Here is a 21,446-nt window from a genome sequence, read left to right on the forward strand (position 1 = left end):
AATTTATGTTCAGATGGTCCGATGCAATTACACTTCAACATCCGTCCGAAAAAAATATATCAAAAAGTACATCAAACCTAAAAAAAAAAAAAGTAATGATAACAATACAACTGGATGAGGGAAGACTAGGGACAAAAAGTAATAATCTAACAACTTTAGCATCTCCAAATTCGACCTTTGATCATATTAGGGTTGACTGGTTTGCTTACCTACGGGGGGGGGGGAGTTTTTGCGGCGTGGGTGATAAAGACTGGAACTACAAAGGGCTTTTACTTGGGTACCGCTACTACTCTGGTTAGACTTCAAGTGCTCAGGCAGTCATTTATTTTCCCATTTTGAAATATTCATAGCTGTAATAAACTTTTTTTATCTTTTGCACATGTTTTTTTTTTACTGGATGGAGTGGAAGTTTATAGTTGTGATGTTCCTTCTTTTATTTGTGCTTGCAATTTGTGTGGGAAATGTGTGGGAAATAGAATAAACCATGTTTGATTTTGGGGATCTCAAATGGAAGCCTGAAAATTTCATTACAGTTGGTGATGACAAATTTACATGATCAGGAATACTGTTTGGTTTCACACGCACACAGTATCTTAGGTAGAGCTTTACTACAGTTTTCTAACCATAATGCATTTTATATCAAACGCTTTTCATAGATCAACTCACCCAATCCAAGACAACATGTCCCTAAAAAATGTGCAGTTTTACAGTTCCTGTGTTTTGGTTTTGGCCCATTTAAAGATTTTTTAAAAGGTTGCTCATTTTTTCTTCTCTAAATTATTGTTTATATAAGACGGAATGCATGAATCCCTCAGAAAACAAATTCAGTAGTGAATACCTAGGTATACAGTGTGTTGCACAATGCATGCAGAACTTAGATATTTTTTCTTCTAAATATGGAGAACTTTATTACAAATGTGATTCTCAAGCTTTGTTGAGCGCTGGGGGAGGGGAGATTCCACTGTGGAAGAAAAACATTTTCATAAAAATGTTGTCGCCTGAAAAGTTGCCATGTTATGTTTTCCTTTTCCATTTAAATTGCTTCACCGCTGTTATACATTTACAAAGGATTCACAACCATGCGCTTTATATCAAATAACGGAGAAAATTAGCTGGGAGCATGTCCAGTAAATAAACAACTAAATCAAGTTCCATCAATCTTGGAAAATCATTTCTAAAATATCCTGCATTCTTTGAGCTGCAGCTGCAACTCATCTCGTCTCGCAGACGATAAATTTGGTGTCGCCATGGCAACGGCACAATCACATTATCCTCAGCGGAGATGGGTGGAAGAAAAGGATGCCCCTGAGCAAATAAAGAGGAAGTGCAAACAAAATGCCCCCCCCCCTGACTTTCTCTGTCTCTCTGTCTCTTTCACTCCGTAACTATAAGGGAAAGAGACTGTAGTCATCCGACTCTTTTGTTCTTACGGTTCATTGATTTAGCGTAAATTCATTTCATCGTTCATTGGTAATTCCAGGTTGTCCTGTGCGGCCACACGGAACATGTCCACCTTTAAGAGCTACCAATCATGTCCCTGGCCATTTTAAGAAGCGTTGGGTCCGTCGCTGGCCATTAAGTAGCGTCAGGGCCAACAGATCCACTGTTCAGGGAGAAATACATTCAAGAGTCGATGATGAAAGTTTGTTCACACCTGTATTTAAAAAACAAAACACACAAAAAAACAATTTTATGGCGATATTGCCAGAGCTGTAAATATTAATGAAGCATCGCCAATGATTATTATGACCAAGGATAATGGAACGAGCCAATTGATGAATCTAACAGGATTCAATGACGTTTCACACGGACAACCGTTGTGTCAGGCTCGGATGCTGGGTTGCTCACTCAGTCAAGATGACTTTTTACAGGGTCACTGGTTAGGGAAAAAGTACAGGAGGCAATATTAGGTACATGTAGAGCGGTTGTGGTGGAGATTGCATCAATTATTGAAGAAAAAAAAATGTGGAATACTAGTGTACAGTAAATTAAATTTACACTCTTCACCGATTATGTTTGGTAGGTGAGGATTCATGGAGGGTAGAATATTCACAGCCAGCTAGGATTGGGCTTCTTGAATCAACCATGATCCAATGGTCCATCTGTATTCTGAAGCAGAGTTAAAGATGGGGATGAATTTGGATATTGGTTGTGGTGGTCACATAGCGTTATATATAAGAACTAGAGGGCGCACTGATGATACTGCTTGCACAAACGCGCCGGGACCGCGCGCGCAATTCTGTACGCGCGTTGAATTACATGTTGGAGTTTGTGTTTATTGAACGCTACGCGACGCTGTTTTGTCAACTTACAAAATGGCCGCACAAAAAAACACACGCTGTGCGATGCTGTTTTGTCTACTTAGAAAATGGCCCCGTGCGCGCATGCCGGGCCGCGTATACCAGCCAGTGCGCCCTCTAGTTCTCGTGGTCATCACTTAAATAATTAGCAAAATATAATCAAGGAAGGTTTAAGTAGACTGGTGTTTGTTCTGTCCATGGTACATGTAACCCAAGTCCAGAGGCATACCTTCTGTCTTTGTGTCAAATCTGACTCTATAATTGTTGCCTGGCAATTTATCATGTTTATCAGCAAAATAAATGCGTTTTGAAACATGACATATTGCATGACAGCCAACAACTGCGCTCTTGTACTCTCCTGGATTGTGCCAATTTGTATAAAATGTTAACCAGTTTGCAACAGCTTATTGCGTAGTTTTGGTATCGGTGCAATCAATTCAAAGCATTGCAACATGAGCCCAGAAGAAAGTGGGTTTTTTTGTTTCCAGTAACAGAAGGCTGTGATCAATAAAAAGGCTCCTGATTTTAAATGCATAGTGCAAAACAAAATTTGCTGGAAGAAACAGGTTACCAGCCAAAATACCATACAATTTTGGATTGTAAGTGACTGGTGGTTCCCTGCTAATTTGTTGCTTAGCAGAAAAAAATATTGCTGTTAAAAACAGCTTCATAAAATTGGGCCTAGCTTGTTGAAAAATCAAAACCCGCCAACCCAAGGCTGTTACACTTACAATGTTGACGAGGAAAATCGTAACAACCAAAATAAAATCTCATTATAATTGAAGGAGAATTTCCAATTAAAGTCTTGTTGATCCGTTCCCGAATCCTTTTCACCAGGAAAAAAAAGAGGGAGGCCTTGGTATTTCGTCACTTTGCCAACTTTAGTGAAGTCATAAAAAATAACAAATTATTTTTTTTTCCTGTTTGAATCTTGTCAAATTCTTGTTCAGAGTTCGGCCTTGTCAGATCCAATTTATCAATCGTAGTTGAGGCTTGTCGGCATAATTGTCCATTTACTGGCAGTCTGACCCCCTGGTAAAAGGCAAATGAATTGTATAAAACTCTTTATTAGAGTTTCAACATTTGATAGCTTTAATTAAGTTAGGTCGACGTCACTTCAATATCTAAATTGGAGTCGGGATTTGGGGCATTTGCTTGATTCACAAATGTACCATATTTATCATTTTAACATACATACATAGTAAGGCAAAACAAAATTATTGGAGGATGTTTTACCCTTTCATATTTAAAATTTCTCAAATTTTGTTTAGCTACTTACCGACTAAAGGCCCAATTTCATACAGCTGCTAAGCACAAAAATTAGTTAAGCATGAAATTTCTTCCTTTGATAAAAACAGAATTACCAACCAAATTCCCCTTTGTTGCATATTGCCTGTTGCTGGTATTCAGCTGTTGTTTGCTTATCCCGAAAATCACGTGGAAATTTGGTTGGTAATCCTGTTTTTTCAAGGAAGAAATTTCATGCTAAGCAAATTTGTGTGCTTAGCAGCTCTATGAAATTGGGCCGAGGTAAAATCTTCTTCCTAATCTTCAATTTTTGGGGCCAACAGAACAATCAACAAAATTGTTTGGATATCTTGAAAAAGCTAATACAATCCATGTTGGTCATTGTATTTGATAAAATGTTATATTTATTACTTGGCCGAACATCATGCCTGCTGAAGACAAAGTCGAGCTTCAGAGTATAGGGCAATTGTCTAATAACCCAAACAACTTGGAATAAATTACAGTGCCACAAAGAGTGAGAAATAAAGAATAGTTCTGACCACTGCAAAATTCATCAGGATGTAATCTCTCTAACTATACATGGATTGCATTAATATCTACTCGTGTAAGTAGTAACCTTGTGTGCCTTTACACCAAGGCTGGCAAATAACTGCATGTTCAATTCCACTGATCGTAAATTTATTACCATTCCCGCTAATAGTCTACATGTTCAATTCGGTTGGGGCTTTATCCACACAAATGGAAAGTACAGATGGGAGTCGGAACTTAGAAGGTCAGGCAAGCTCTCAGTGATAGACGGCAGAAAATTATTTGATTCACTAGTCAGATGTGGTGGATGCTGAGCCAATGCTAAGTTTGTCTGACATGTTGTAAACTTACATTGAGGACAGTTGCTAGCACTTTCAGGACATCTGCAGAATTGTTGCGGTTTAACGCGGTCTTAAAGGATCTGTGATAAATTATAATGAAAGAAAACATCCAAACATGGCTGCCCTTCCTGTTTTTTGTGGGGGGGGGGGGGGGTTTCAGTCTTAGTTCTATTTTTGGGATTGTACTTTTGATTCATTTTAGTGTTTAGCCAGTGTAAAGTTTAATGAAGAATGGTGGCCAATTTGAATAAAAATGCTTGAAAGAAATAAAAAATAAAAAGGCCCTCATCCTCCTGTTTTTGGAAACACCCGGACGACCAACTGGTATTTTTGTTTACTTGGCCTCAGGGGTACCACTTGATGTGACTTGATTTTTTAGCATGGAGGAATAAGAACACATATTCTTCTCCATCCATGGTTATAATATGCAATGAAGTTTCTGTCTTGCCTTAATGCACAATAATAGAATGTGATAGTGTCGCCCATATTTGAACATTATAACCCAGTAAAGTTTGCGTGCAAGTTCACCAACAACAGCATCCTATCTATGTTGTCGTAAATGCATTGCAGCAGCAATCCAACACAAAACGGTGTTGTTTACAGTTGTGTGTTCGCTCCCCAGCAAACAGTGAGTAGCGGGGTTGGCCAAAGTTGCTTTTATCGCCAGTTTGCAAACGGCACCCATAAACCAGATAAACTCATGTTGTACAAGCTGTTCTCAATGAACACCCAAAGAGTGCGTATCAAAGGTTAGATGACTGTAACTGATAAGTATTATTACACAGGGAGTGCTCGACGGCGAGCCACAACCGGGAGAGAAAAGTCTCAATGATTAGTATTCCTGTTATCTCGATTCCAAAGGTCGTTTTTTTTTTTCCATTTTTTTTTTATAGACACATTTAGTGGGGCCACATTCTAGAGCTGTAAAACACTCCTCAAAATAGGCTAATCCTCAAAAAGAGGCTAAAACTTGACAATGGAAGTGTTTGCAGACATGAAACTATGGCGAGGCAGTTGCCTTCATGCCCTTTGAATTAAAATGATTGAATAATCAATGGAAACCCGCCTTGCCCAATACAAGAACAAAGTATTGGCACAAGACATTATTAGTGGATCCTTGTTACATGATCACTGTGCTAGTTTAGTATACATTGCATTGCTATAATTATGTACATGTACCAACCTTCTAGTCATCGCTAGCAGTTGCTACATTTTCAGGAATAAACAGGAGGCAAGACTGCAATTTAAATGCTGTAGTAGGCTTATGTAGACATGTAGCAAATTTAAATGTGGCAAATTGAAGCATCTATGATTTAAGTTTTTTTGATGTGGATTTTTGTTTTATAAAAAAGTTTGGACAGATCTGGAAAATGTACAAAATGATTTACATTGCGCCTTGAACGCTTGTTTACGCACATTTTTGTCTAATGAAGCATAGTCGTAAACGTGGCCGAATCCACTTTTACGATATCAGTGCGGCATGGCATCCATTCCAATTCAGTGCACACCCTCTCCAGGGTATTAAGACCCAAATATTCAAACTCCAGCACTTTTCCTTGATCTTGACTCTGCCCCCTAAAAAGCAAAAATAATAATGTGAAGTTAAAAAAAAGTAATCAAAATTTACGATGGCATCTTTAGCTCTCAGGTCGGCACAATCAATCTTGTCAGAGACCTAGCCATGTGGTTGATATCAGAACTGCTCTAATTGGAGGAGCCCTCTCTGGATCTCAACCCCCCCCCCCCCTTTCTCAGTAAAGTTTGCCAGCCTGGGCAGGCACATGGGTAATAAATTGGCTTTCCTGCCTTGCTTGATGTGGTGAGCTAGGAGATGTCATGTTTGCTTACAAAGTACCTTTCTCAAGGAGGTTGCCAAGATGAAGAAACATAAATTGAGATCTTTGTGATTGAAGAAAGGGGAGTGATTTTTTGTACATGTACTTTTTTTTTTTTTTTTTTTTTTTATAAAGTGCAGTCAACTCATCTGGTGAGATTATATGATTATTGGTTCAATTAGGGAACTGGGTTTATCATTTTCTTCCCAATTAATACAATTGTACACTGACACAGATCAGAGTTTCACTATCATTTTGCGACTGCGAATGTAAGAGTTTTTGTACAAAAATACATACTTGAGTATAGAGATTTAAAGGCTGTTAACAATAACATCGATAACATTTTCTAAATAATTTTTCTTTTGATCCCTTTCCCTCAAATTAGCCATCACCTTGTGTGGCCTGTTTTAGGGCCTCTTGGTTGGTAACTTTCTATACAAAAATGACTTAGTAAGAAATTCTAAAACAGCAAACCTTTCTGCCTGCAAAAAGACTGAATTTTATGTCTACGTAGATGTTGAGGCTCAAGAGAATGATTAAAGACACTGGGCACTATTGGTAATTGTCAAAGACCAGTCTTGTCACTTGGTGTATCTCAACATATACATAAAATAACAAAATCTGTGAAAATTTGAGCTCAATTGGTCATCGAAGTTGCGAGATAATAATGAAAGAAAAAACACCCTTGGCACACAAAGTTGTGTGCTTTCAGTGCTTAATTTCGAGACCTCAAATTCCAAATCTGAGGTCTCCAAATCAAGTTCGTGGAAATTATTTTCTTTCTCGAAAACTACGTCACTTCAGAGGGAGCTGTTTCTCACAATGTTTTATACTACCAACCTCTACCCATTACTCGTTACCAAGTAAGGTTTTATGCTTTTAAGTTCTAACACTCTCAACACCTATTGCCCTTGATGTTCCTATACCCTTGCTGGCTCTGATGTGTAGTAATTACTGCCCTTGCTTGGTCTAAAACTCTAGTGCATTCAGAAGGAATACACTTTGACCCCTGACCTCTGAACACCTGACCCAGGGGCACTGACCTACTGTGTACAGGTTGGCTGACTTAGGAATGCGGCCGAATAGAAATGACCCTAATGCATGAAAGACCATTTTGTGGAAGTTGAGAATTTTAATTGGGGGCTTGGGTAATTACATACCTTCGTAGCTACATACATTGGTACATTTGACTTAAATTTATGAGCAGTGTTCACAAATAAATGTTGTCGGCCTTCGTCATAAACTTTTAACACGCAGGTAATTGGAGTTTTAAATTGATTTTTACAACACAAAAATGTTTCGTGGATGGATTTTGTTGTTTCTCTGTGGTGCACGCACACAAGGAAGTCTTTCACCACTGTGTAAACATTTTAAATTTATTATAGAGGGTAAATGAGATGCAAGCTTTAATTGGTGTAAAGAATTTGTTCAACTGGGTCAATGTATAAAAAAAAACTGTTGGTGAAAATTTAGTTTGAGAAAGTGAATTAGCTGTTGCAAACAACAGTGTATATCAATCAAAAAGACCTATGGTTAAATGCAAAACAATTGTGTATGGCCTGACTTTTCGACCCTACTGGAGTCTTTCTCAAAGGCTAAAAAAAAAAGTATTGAGATTTTGTTGTAAGATCTACATTGTAGTGAGCACGCACCAACGCTACTTTGACATTCATGGTTGGATAATGAAGTCAGACATCTGCAATGTGTGAATGAAGAATTTGCTAGGAACGGAGGCCTGCCCGACAACGGAGGCCTGCCCGCCGACGAGGTCATTAGTATTTGGTTGTACTAGGGTGTCGTTTACCCCAGTTATAAACAGAACAAAATTTATTGAAAAGTGAACAAAAATCTGGGAGAGAATCCTGGATATGTGGGTCAACAACAATAAAACAACAATATCGTGGACCATGGCTGTGTTTATTGTAAATATCTGTTTATACTGTGACAGGTGACCCGGGGTTGATTTAGCGAGAAATGTATTTGGGTATTTTTTTTGGGTATACCTTCTTGATAACAACATACATGTTTTGTGATATATGGGTAGTAGTATAAACATGATGTTACTGCCGTTATACACAACATGAGTGTGAGAGATGTGTTACAGATTTGTGTGGTATACTCTGTGATGTATATCGTTCAGTATTTGGACTTGGTACATGAAAATGTAGGCCAACATGCATGCATTTTTGGAAGATTCTTGTCTTTGAAACTTGCACTTGGTGGCGGACAAGTTTTTGAAAATGAAAAAATAATTTAATAATAATTTTATTTTTAGGGGGACAAAGTAAGTCAGCTTTTTTACTTTGGCTGGAGAGTCTGTTGGACTGTTGACCTGTAACACTGCCCAGGAGGTTCAGTGCACTGGTGGGGGAGGGGTGCTCAATTTCATCACAAGTTTTAAATTTTTCTCATCAAATAATTATAATGCCTGTACATGTAGCCCACTTAAGATGTTGTGTCTGGCTAAACGTTTTGTTGTTGTTGCCGTATAGGCGTACTGCAACTTCTACAATTGGACAATCTACAAATCAGTTTTGTATTTTGTATTTGGTTAAAGATGTTTAGTGTTTTTTATTCATTTTTATCAGTCAAGCAAACTTTAGAGAAAGGACCATCAGACCTTGGTGTGGTAGAATTTAAACAGTATCATTTGTCCACACTGCAGTTTGTAGCCCAATGCAATATCTGAACATGTGCCATCCACCAGTTATTTGAATACAGTAAGGGACTGCAAGCAAAAAAATATAAACCAGTATAAAAAAAACGCAGGGAATAGTTATATTCACAATCTGCATTCAACTGAGAGTCCCATAGCCCACTCCTGTCCATCCTTTAGGAAAATATGGCCACCCCAGGTCAAAGGTCATAAGTTAAAGAGTTCAACAGACACGCAGGGGAGCCCACAACTCATTGTACCCTAGCCCCACTGGGGTTTCTGGCACGATAAACTGGCGCTACGTTGAACTTGGGCCAAGCTTCTTGCAAATTACAATCAGGATGATCTATTGCTGTTTAGAGACCCCAGTTTAGATCGAGTTCTTTCCAACCACGGGGTCGCAAAAATAAAAGACGTTAGTTGTGAACAAAGGCTGAAAAGAAAATTGGAATGGAATGCAATCTGGGTTTTGGTGGATTTATTATTATTATTATATTTTTTTTTTTTTTGGGGGGGGAGGGGTTCTTGTAAGTTGTATTTGTGGTGAGAATGAATGGGATCTGAGAAGTGTTACTTGAGAAATGTGGTGGCTGAAATGAACAAGTCGATAGATTGTTGGAAAAATAAAGTCTTAAATGGTTGCGGAAAGACATATGTGCATTTAGGGAGACTACATTACATGTAGTGATGTATGCACTGTGTACTGTGTACATGTAGGCCTACTTGTATGGTTACAAATTTAGTTTTTAATGTCTGTACATAACGAGCTGTTTCCTGTCAATAATTTGTATTTTTTTTTGAGTAAGTCGGTATAAGTGGTGGGGGGAGGGTGGTGGGGGGATTGAAGAATGTGTATTCGTTAGGTGATGTTGGATTTGTACATGGGTTTTGTCTTTAGTGGGGAACTGAAGGCCATATGGTGAATATATTATGGAAAAAGAAACTACATGTAATTTGTTTGTAAACTACTAAGATTTACAATGATCAGGCCTGTTATGTCTTTTAAATACTTGGGTGTTTCCTTAGTATACTCTTAGGCACCTCCATGAGGGAAATTTAAGTCTGGACTGGAACATTTCAAGTGGCACCAAGGCAATCACCAACGGGCATGGAAGAAAGTGAGGTATCAGGCCTTGAACATACATTTCAAGGGGCACCAAGGCAATGACATGACCAAGGGGCATGGAGGCAATTTCCAAAGTATAAGACCTGGATGAGTGTGTTGTGTGTTAAGACGGTACCCCAGTGTGTTTGTCATATTTGTAGTGTATGTAAATGTGTCCATAAAACTCAAAGAGTGGATAAACGTCAAAGTTCCTGTGTATAATTTTGCTCTTTCAGAGTATCATTATGGGGTAGTAAACTTAAATCTGATCTAAATATTATTCACTTTTCTCTTTGTCATTACAGGTGTTGTTGAAGCGAAATTCCGACGCAGCGATATCGAGAGTGAATCCTGGTCGGAGTTCCCTGTCCATTTCTCGCCCTTGAAGGACCAGTCCGTCCTCCTCTCCAAACTATCCTGGAATTCCAGCAGTGTGTTCCCGCCCAGGGCGAAGCTCGGCCAGGGCGGACTCTATGCCGACCAGATGGTGGGCATCCTGGGTTCCCACTCCGGGGCAGTGAGGGCAACGTTTGGCCCATTCTCCGTGGAGGACAGCTTAGAGAGAGAGCGAAACAATTCCAACTTGTTGGACTTTGACGTCAAGGCCGAAGTCGCGACTCGTTTTGTCTCGCCGCACAACTCACGGATTCAAATCTTATTTCTGCTCAGAGCAAAACATTCGGGTATCAAAACAATGCCTTGTCTGAGAGCTAGAGCCCACTTCAGTGGAGCTGAAGTGGTGGCGGCTTGTACCCCATCGTCGACGTCTTCATCTTGCCTGGCCCAGATAACGATCCCGCCCGATTGGTGGCAGGCGAGGGAATCGACGAGCATCCAGACGCTTCAAGTCTCATACTCGGTACATATGCCCCCGAATAGTGATTGCCTGATGGGAACCAGTGACCTGCTGGTCCCCGAGCGTAGTTTAGGCGATGTCCAGTTCCAGCAACGACAAGAAGCTTTAAAGACCATCAAGGAAGATGAATTTATCTGGCTGCACATCCCTAAAATGGACGTCGCTGTTCAAGAACGATTTCAGATTGCTGTATCCATTCATCAAAACTTCACCGCTGCCGGCTGCCTCATAAGGTGAGGATGGTTTTTTTTTCATTTGAGAGAATGCAACATTGCTGGAAAAATTTTCTAAAGCACATTTGGGTGAAGGGTTTTTAGATTATGTGATAATTCGGGCCTCGAAATGACCCACAGCAATTGCCGTGGTGCCCTGTGCTTTCGCTGTAATGCCCTTTGCAAAGATTCGATACGGATTAAACATTTTCTCTGTAGACATTGTGTTTTTTGTCCAACAAAAAGTACATAGACCCTTTAAGTTCACCATATCCTAACTTAGGATTGCCACTTTTACCCCAGCTCTAACAAAGCAAAGAGATTTTTCCCTAGTACAATATAAACAAAAATAAACTTAGTTTTCACAATGCACTTTTCACTGAATTTTTTTTCTCATTCACCAAAATGCAACCTCACCATATCGCTGAAAAAAATCACCATCTTGCCCCTGACCAAAAACATCCTTTTTAAAAAGTAGTTTAAATAAACAGAACAATTTCCACTCGGGTCCAAAACGAAATTCCAGAGTTGTGGAAATAAAAACAGCTCCCCCCCATCCCCAAAACAGTAACATCTTTGTGCCTGCAGAAGCACAAGGGAAGGAGGTACCCTTGGTTTATTTTGTATCAACCTTGTAGACGTTCCATTGCCGGCAGTGTTTATTTTCTTCTGATCTACCTACTCATGCAGTCTCTGTTTTTGTTTGGGACTATGTATATTAACTTGATCTGGTTTTCCACCAGTGCCCATTATGCGTTCTTAGATCACCTTACATAAAAAAAAAACTGGCCAGGAGCCAGCCAGGTAACAGTGGACAAATAAACAGGGGGATAGCCCTCCACGATGTAAGCATGGATGAGGTGACAGGTGAATATTGGTACATAGGCCTACAGCTTGTGTTTTAAAGGCACTGGACACCTTTTGGTAGTTGCCTAAGACCAGTATTCTCACTTGGTTACATATTCAAACATATTTCTCCTGACGATGACTAGAGCAAGCTAGTCAAAACGTTGAGATCAGTTTAAGAACTCACTCCGCTGTGGTGCAGTTAATAACAATCCTATAAGTTAAAGTAGTGGTCCCAGCCAATTTCTATACCTTTCGCCGAGGAAGTAGTTAAACAGCAGGGCAGCTCTTTTCAGAACTGTGAAGTTTCCCGAATATATTCTGATAAATCTACTCCATGGTAGTAGAATATAGAAAGACAGTTCTCTAAAGAACAAACTCTACCTGACAAGTAACTACACACATGCTGTTACCGCAAGGTTAACCTTCCACATTTTTGATGAAAAACAAAGCGTAATATTATGTATGAATACATGTACTCTGCTGGATATAGCATTTGCAAACTGTATAAACCAAGTAAGGCTTTTTGAGATATGACAGACACAATGCTACAACACTATTAGGTTTGGGTAAATTTGTCTGTATACACCCAAACCAAACAGTACACTCCTATCATGTCCACCATACCTCAAAAAGGCTTAGCCAGATAGCATTCAATTTACTGCAGCGAGATTCACTCAAATGTCGCTCTGAATTTAACCATGCCGATGCCTGATGGTTGAGACACACTGTGCTGGCCCGGGCGAAGGTGGCAGAACCCACTGACAAGGATCTTGCGTCCTCCACCACGGGAAAAAAAGAAAGCAAGAAACAAGCCGCCTCGAGAAGCTGCCTGCTTCACCGTGCACAGGCCGCTCGCAGTCCTACCTGGGCCGAGACCCGATTTCCAGGGGCCGTCTTTGTGTGTGGCGCGGTGTCGATAGTCAAACCGCACTGTGTTTGGCTTAGAGTGAATTTTGCACGCTCCCCGCTGTTTCGGACGCTGTGTTGCGGAATGTTGTTATTCCAGGGAGGGTTGAGGAGTAACACACACACAGAAAAAAAAAAATTGTTATTAAATGAGTAACATTTCAAGGAAACTACATAAAAGTGTATCTGCGCAGGAACCTTGGAGTTTGTTTGTCTTACCTTGTCAAAACAGCACTGGGATTTGCAGATGTTTTTTAACGTACATTTTGTTCAATTTCTGTTTTGAAAATGTATTTATTTTACAATGTATATTTAAAAAAAAATTTTTTAAGGATATAAAGAAGATGTTTTCAAATGATGTTACAGTGTACATGGAAATCACTTTTTCGAAGCCTGCTAACTAAAAAGTGTATGCTTTCTTCTTGTGGCCCAAGAGTGGCTTTTTCCTTAGCCTTGTTTTTGGCAAACCAAAAGACGGTGTAATTTATTTATAAACTTACAATCATTGCTTATCATGTGTGCAAAGTGCTTTATGTGTACCACTGTTCAATAGGAGATAAGGGGGCCAATATTTGTGTCCAATTTCAACATAATAATGAGATGATCATCAAATATCCATATTGTTTGAAAGGTCTCTACATCTTGTAGTTGTTGACAAAGCAAACGCTCCTTTTTTATCAAGGGAATAATTTGTGGACGGGCACAAACTGCAAAGGATGACAAATTATTTCAGTCATAATTAAAATTTGCTAGTGTACAGGTATTCTATATGATAAAGGATGTTCTTTGTTTCATATGTGACACAACTTGTCAAGGATTATCTGCGTCTTTTTTTACAAAGAAACAAAAATCGTTTTTGATTTTTTTTTTTTTTAGACATTTTACCCCCCAGTCTAACCCCGCGGATGAATACATTCACCATGTCGTAGTGACAAGGCATGTGATATTTTATCACACCCCACAAGTCTACTGATATTGTAACCCCATATTTTGTTATCTTCCACTCCTCAATGTCGCCCACAGCACAGGAAAAAAACCCAGCGTGGCGTATTTTAAGTGAATAAGTGCCATTTTGTGGCACTGGCTATGTGTGCCTTCGGTAAACTGACAACTTCTTTTGTTCCTTCATTCCCTCTCCCAATTAGCCGCCCTAATCAGCCTGTCAACCAGAATTTAAAGGTATATCCCTCACAATGAAACTCTCTTTATAACAACCCAAAAGGCTATTAGATTTTTTATTGCGAATTTGATTGATTCCAGGGACAGAGTATATACTTCCCCACCCCCCCCCCCCCCCCCCTCTCTTTTTCTGGAGGAATGCTTGTTCCGTTGTTTGGTTCGGGCGATGTATGCTCTTTCACGTCCATGTCCGACTCACTCAAGTCATTAATTCCTCATGATACCAAATCCTGTTATCCTTAATAAGCGAACAACCATTTCAATCAATCCTCACTTTGTACACAACAAAATAATCCAATTTCGCTGTTCCTCGGTGCACCTCGGTTCTCCTAGTGCTTCCCTCGATCAAATCAAAAACTTCAAACTAGGCATTTTGTTTTTCCTCCTTTTCTATCCCATTCCCGTTCTCCACTGCCTTGCTCATCCGCACACACTGTTATTTCCCAATTATCCTCGACCGATATTGCCAAATTGATACACTACTACTAGCCATGGGACATTCGTGAGGCAGAAACAAAAATCTGGGACACTACAATAATCTTGAAGGGCCCTCCCACGATTGGTCGGAGTTGGTCGGAGTTGGTGGGCGGTCGGCTCTGCCCCGGTCTCGGATAATTACCTGGTGCGAAGACATTGGCAGGTGCTTGGCCAAGGCACAGGGAGGGGGGACCGGTGTCCTGCCGTCACCGGCGGTGTGTCCCCTCACCTGACCAGCAAGGGGCAAATCTCATCCAATCAACACGTAATTTGCCACAGTTTCTGTAACGTTATTTTTCCTCTCAGAAACTGTTACATTATCTTAGTCATCGATCCGCTGCTGCTCAGAGAATGTCAGTTCAACTTTGCAAATATTTGTTATTGGCCCCTCTCCATTGATATAATCTTGTGTGCATTTGCCTTATTAAATTTGGGGATTTTGTAACAATGTTAGCGGACGCTTGTGTGGCACTATTGTTTAACTGTGGACTCAACAAAGTTTGAGAGACCTTAGGTGTCGTGCTGAATAGTGTGCATACCAATCTTATTCAGTACTTGTCCTCCATAACAACCCTTAATCTTTCTCATACAAAGTGTGGCTGGTCTTTGATAGTTTCTGTTTGCCAGGATATAGACCTTTATCACGGTGTGGCCATCTTGATCTTACTCCATTCCAACCCATTGGAACCAAATTGAGGCTGGACGAAATAATAGTCTTGTACCATGTTTGCGCAATGAATGTTAGGATTCATTACTGTTATGGAAACAGGGAACATGACCATGATGGTGACAACGTGATTAAGCTCTATTGCTGTGCAAATCTCTCTTTTCTTCACAGGCATTACATTCTTCCTACTTAAGTCTGAGTTTTGTTGCCCTTCTAAAAATCTGAAAAATTGTGATTATATAGCCTGAACAGTTTATTACAGCCTACACTATGTGTATCTATAGGTCAGCCCCAGAACTCAATGAAATTTTCCTACTTTTTTCCAAGGACAGTTGGAAGTGTAATTCTGTAGCCTGCGGAGGGAAAAATGTTGTCAAAAAGTACGATACTTAAAACAGTCATTGGGAAAAATTATAGCACACAAGGAAGGCCAAAGGCACACATAAATATGACATCTGATACCATATTTGGCCAACAAAAGTTGAGCTAGGAAAACTGGGGTAATTTATCTCAGTACTTGAACGGAGACTACTTTGTTTATAAAATCTCTAGTTTTGATGATAGGGGTCTGTGGATCCTCAGAATAAAAGCACCCAGGAGATTCAAGGCACTTCAGGTTTTTTTTTCAGAGCAGGCAGAGATGAAAACCAGACCTGACTCCCATTTTGTCAGAATCTTTTCTCGATTTTGGGTTTTTTGTTATCGTCCCCCTGTTGATATTTGAAAAACTGCATTTTCTTTGTGTACACTTAGTACACCCCTACCTTGAAAAAAAGTATGGTTTATGACACTTTAGGGTCTTCCTTTTTACAATCTTTCACGGTCATATTCATGCGAGTCTAATCTTATAGCTCCACGGTCTACCAATTATCCACAGCTTGTTTGCTCTTGGCTTGGTCAATAAATAAATAATTATAGTATTTTCAAAAGCTTATCTGCTGGTGTTCAAGAATGTCCATTGCTCATTTTCATTTTCACATCTGTGCTTGAATTTGTCGGTAATAAAAATTAACCACTGAAACTTAATTAGCTGGAAAAGTATGCTGGCCTACAATAGAGATTTCAGCTCAAAGGAATGTTGAGACATTTTCCTTTTATCAAAGGACAAGTGTGTGTCATGCCAGAGCAAAGAAGGACCCTTTCATGTTTTCTTGTTGGCGGTCACAAATGATCCCAATTGAAAAAACGAAGTGGACAAGCTCACTGCAAATTGAGTGGGGGGAGGTTTTTTCTTAGCAAGGCTTAACTTAACTACTCAGGCTAATTAATCCAATTAGGTTAATTAACATATCAATCAAGCAAGACCATACAGGCCAGGGAGATAGAGCTGGAGAGAGTCTTTGGCTGGTTCAGTAGGGTAGGTTTTCTAAAGCATCTCAACACTTGGACAAAGTGGATGGCTGAGATAATGGATTACAATGCATCTGGTTCTTCTTCCTTTGAGAGGGGGTTACATCTGAGAAGCAGTTTCCTCTAAAGGAAGTCAAGTTTTCTTTCAAGAGTATGGATTTGTGGTGTACATTATGGCTGGAGTGGGAAATGAGAACCAGTGATCAAAGGGGGTCTTCCGCTCTTGCGAGGTAAACATTTGCATTTCTTGTAAAGGCAGATGATTTTGAGCGTCTTTGTTCATGATGTAGAGGGAAGGTTGGGATGACATGGAGCCGATGGCTAATTCTACCTCCATGCTTCTACTATCTCCAAGGTTCGACAGTCCATGTGTATTTATTTTGAGACAATTCTGTTTTACTTTGCAGTGTGACTGACAGTCACTGGAGGGTGGGGAGTTTGGATGCGAAGGGGAAAAAACACAGACTAGCCTCTCTACCATTTGCAAAGGGTGAAACAATGGACCTGATGTTATGACTGAATATCACCCAGGGTTTTTCACGTGCACAAGCTAGTTTGTCAATATGCGTAAATTTTTGCAGATCACCAAACAAAAAGAAATACTAATTTTTACAAACATTATGAAGAGAAATCATATGGAATGCTCCAGTATGACTTTTAAAACCAAGAAAACATTTCAAAGACAAACATCCAAAATTTGGGTCTAGAATGCCTCAGTTTTAAAAAATCCTAGTGAGAACCATGCCATCCAGACGGTTTTTGTTCCCTATAGTTAATGTTGGCTTCTCAAACTCCTTCCTGACCGCGCACATATCTGTCAAAAAAGACACCCAAGGCGCACATGATGACACTTTGTTTGGTGATGGAGTTTTATTTGGACTTTCGGTGTGTTTTTTATCAACCTGCAAACTAACTTGATTAAATACAAGTAGATTTTTAATCATACCCAAAGTACATACAGCTGTGTTTCTGATACCAGTGATTCAGATTAGAATGCATGATCACCAAACTGCACATCATTCTAGCTATTGAGCTCCATTTCCCACCTCTATTTCCTGCCTCCGTGCATCACCAAGCTAGTAATCTGGGCCCAATTTCATAGAGCTGCTTAAGCACAAAATTTTGCTTAAGCAAAAACATCCTTGCTTAGTAAAATCAGATTACCGGCCAAGACTCCTCTAATGTGTTATAATAAGTAAACAACAGCTAAATACCAGTCACAAGCAATGTATGGCATGACATTTTTGTCAGTAATATGTGAAAAATAAGCGAGCAATTTTCGTGCTTAAGCAATTTTGTTGCTTAAGCAGCTCTATGACATTAGCCCCTGCATCCACAGTACTGAAGCAGCATGCTGCATCAGAGTCAAGCTTTCTCCAGAAGACAATCGGAGCATACTGAAACGTCAGAACCACCCCAACTCATTTAGAGATAGTCATTTACATGGCGTTACCACAAACCTTTCCAGATTGTATTTCCACCATGCAAAGTTGCAAATCCTAATCATTTCAGCTACGCTCTTCCCATTGTGCGGTTTGAAGTGGTCAACCCCATTGTCCGTTCTCAATGGTCAAACCAAGAACATGGTTCAAGGCTTTGTACCAGTCCACCATCCCCATCTTGACTGCTCAGACATCAAAGTTGACCCTCATAGAAGCCCTAAACCAACCCCTTGTTTGTCCCTCTTCTGGGTACCACAGACATCTTTTTTTGTTGACTCATCCTGGTAGGATTATCAGATTAGCTTGTGTTGTGGCTTTTGTGGCCAAAAAGTATCAACTGGCAAAAAGACAACTTGTGTGTTGGGATTCTTTTTTGGGAGTGGACATTTATAAGCAGATGGGTAAATAAATGACGTCATGGGTTTCGGGAAGAGTTCATTTATTTTGATTCTCTGGTTGAAGTTGAGCACTCTATCCATGGAGGTAGAATCTCCATGCTCTATCCAAGGCATTGAATTAGTCCGAGTTGAAAAAAATCCACTAGTTGGTATTCAGGGTTTGTACCTCTCATAGAAGAATTAAGGACTTTTTATTTTATGTTCTTATTATTTCATTCATTTAGGGCTAACATTTGTTGGCATTGTAGAACTTACATGTACAACTTTAAATGTGGGTAAAATAACTTGATCATTGAAAGAATGGTTCCAAGTGAAAAAACTTTCAATTTAGTTTTTTTACGGTATTTCTCAGTTAATGTTTCTCATTACAAAGATGAACATAATCCTCTGACAAGAGAAAAGCCAACGAGGCTCTTATTGCATGGTTTTCTGAAGGGACATGTAACCCACTGGTAAGAGAAAAGCCAGTGAGTTTCTCCTCATAACCATGATTTCCTACAGATATAGTGAACATTATTGAACTCACTGGTAAGAGAACAGCAAGTGAGGTTCTAATAACATAGTTTCCTACAGGTACATGTAACCCACTGGTAAAAGAACAGCCACTGAGTTTCTCATTTAAACATGAGCAAGTTCCAGTGTGCACAATGGTTGACCATTTGCACTCGAACCCAGGCTGGTCGACCATTTGTTGACTGCCGTGGTCGACCATTTGGAACCAGCCTCGAGGCCATGGTTTCTTCACTGGTCCCAACAGCATGTTCCATTCTAAACATGTGTAAAGCGCAGAGGGGAACCAGTCCAGTGACACTGTATCGGAAAGGCGAAAGGTTGACTAGACTTCCAAATGAGTCGTTCGAGTGAGTGTCACTGCGCATGTACGTTGCTGGTCAGTTGTCAACCAAGGGTGAACTATTTGTGCCCCTCGAACTTGCTCCATGATTTCCTACACGGAACCCTCTGGTATGAGAACAGCCAGTAAGGTTCTCATAACATGATTTACTACAGGTACATGTACATTGAACGTTCTGGTATGAGAACAGCCAGTGATGTTCTCATAACATGATTTCCTACAGGTACATGTACATTTGAACCCTCTGGTATGTGAACAGCCATTGAGGTACTCATAATATGATTTCCGGAAGGTACATTTTAATTGTTATGGATGAGTGTACAACGAACAGGATCTCCATTGATGTGTGTATCCGTAATTCAAAACTCAAAAAGTCAGAACTGCCCGTAAACTACTTTCTGAGCTGTTTCCCTTTTTGTGTTGTTGAAATTCTTGCAACGATGAGTCACAAAAGGCCTAGGTATTTATGATGGTATTAAGCAGACCTTTTTATCTGGAGTGCTTCACCATGAATGTATCCATGGTGGCATTTAGACCAATTTACACATTCAGGGAAAAGATTAATTTGGTCAAGTTAATTACACTGCCCTGGTGTGCTGTTGTCATGGAGTAAGATGTAGTTAAATGCTAACCACATTTTGCACTAGATGTGTGTATGGCTTGTCACAAAGGTACCATTAGGCCAAATACAAATAAATATCAGTTGATCGTCCCCTCCCTCATCCTTTTTTTTATATTTTTTTTTATATATTTAACGTATTTTTTCAAAAAGACAAATTTTCTGTTAAACGTATTTCTCATTAAACTTTAATAATCTTTTAAGAACTTGTAACTAGTGGTGACTTTAAACTGAAGAATTGGTGGCCCGTTTGAGTTCAAATGCTTGGAGGCCACCTTAAATAAAATGGCCCTCATCCTCCTCTTTTTGGAAAACCCGGACGATCAACTGGTATTTTTTTATAAGCCTGTGACATCACTTTTTTAAAACAGAGCCACAGAGCCAGGACTTTCTGCAGCCACAAATTGTACACATCTCTGAGTAGGAGACAATAAATGTAATGGAAATGGGAGACTTTTCAGACACTGGCGGCAGCAGACATATCGGTCCTTGTTTCGGCTCCGAGCGTGCGCGCACATGCTCAGTATTTCGCGCATAAGTCTGAGCATGAGCACTACTTGCGAGAACTGTGAAAAAGGACCTTCCAAAAGTCTTCCGTTGTATCGTAGAAATTTTGATATGAAGAAAGGGGGAACAATTCCAAACAAGCTTGTTCGCTACGCTCATACGCATGAAAAACAGTTTCAGTCTTTTGGACAACGATTAGTAAACACACTTTTAAGACAACAAACATTTAAGTTTCTTCAGGTTTAATCAAGAATGGGAATGTGCCAGTGCTAGATCCAAACTTTTTCAGTGGTTGTTATTTTTTTATTTTCTTGATTTTGTGCCGTAAAACACAATTGTACATAAATTCATTGAACAGCGCAAATATTTGTGTCTGCTTACAAAGGAGGTTTCCCCTCCATTTGGGGGGGGGGGTGTAATTAGAAGATGCATATTTGCCATTTAACATTATTTAGTTTTACTGTGAATAATTTTGCTGGTTAACTGGTCAGATACTGTTTTCATTCACCACCAGTAATACAAGTGAATACATTCTAATATTATAATCAGTGTTCTCTTACCTTCCTTTCAGTTATTGACCACTAATCAATGTTTTGTTTATTTGTTTATTTTTTGGGTTGGATTCAGGGCTAAAGCAAGGCGCGGACTACGCGTAGTGGACGTCCATCCGGCCAATCAGAATGTTTGGAATGTCCTGTACAAGGTGAAACAAGGTGGCGCGTCTGCCATGGTGACCATAGAGCGGAGTACGACCACAGCGACCCCACCAACTGAACACGGGTAAATTTGAATATTTCGTTTTTAAATAGAAGACCCAAGCCCGGTTCATACTTCCTGCGAATGTGAATGTGATGCAAATCACAAATTCACAACGAATAATTCGCAACTGTTGAACTCCTTACTCCTAGATATTATTTATATCCAGTACTCAAAATCCCTTCATGAAGAGTACTTTTTTCAGTCGTGTTTTTCCACTTCAGAAATACACAGACTTGACTTGACTTGAGTCCTATCAATCCAAACTTGAGTAAAATGTCTAAATGTATCTTGCCTGTAAATTTAGAATAGTGCCAATTCGTCTTTCACCAACAACAATCTCAAGACTGCTTTTGAAGTGG

The 21,446-nt window shown here is 39.7% G+C and overlaps 1 protein-coding gene across 1 annotated transcript in view; it reads left to right on the top strand.

Annotated features, from left to right (window-relative positions):
- Positions 1 to 21,446, top strand: part of LOC117290509 (transmembrane protein 132E-like) — a 50,555-nt gene that overhangs the window by 11,762 nt on the left and 17,347 nt on the right. The window contains exons 2-3 of the mRNA XM_033771930.1: positions 10,319 to 11,102; positions 20,956 to 21,108. Coding sequence (XP_033627821.1) covers positions 10,319 to 11,102; positions 20,956 to 21,108 — 937 coding nt within the window. The remainder of the gene's footprint in view (positions 1 to 10,318; positions 11,103 to 20,955; positions 21,109 to 21,446) is intronic.

The sequence above is a fragment of the Asterias rubens genome, chromosome 5 (assembly GCF_902459465.1).
Source record: "Asterias rubens chromosome 5, eAstRub1.3, whole genome shotgun sequence".
Lineage (NCBI taxonomy): Eukaryota > Metazoa > Echinodermata > Asteroidea > Forcipulatida > Asteriidae > Asterias > Asterias rubens.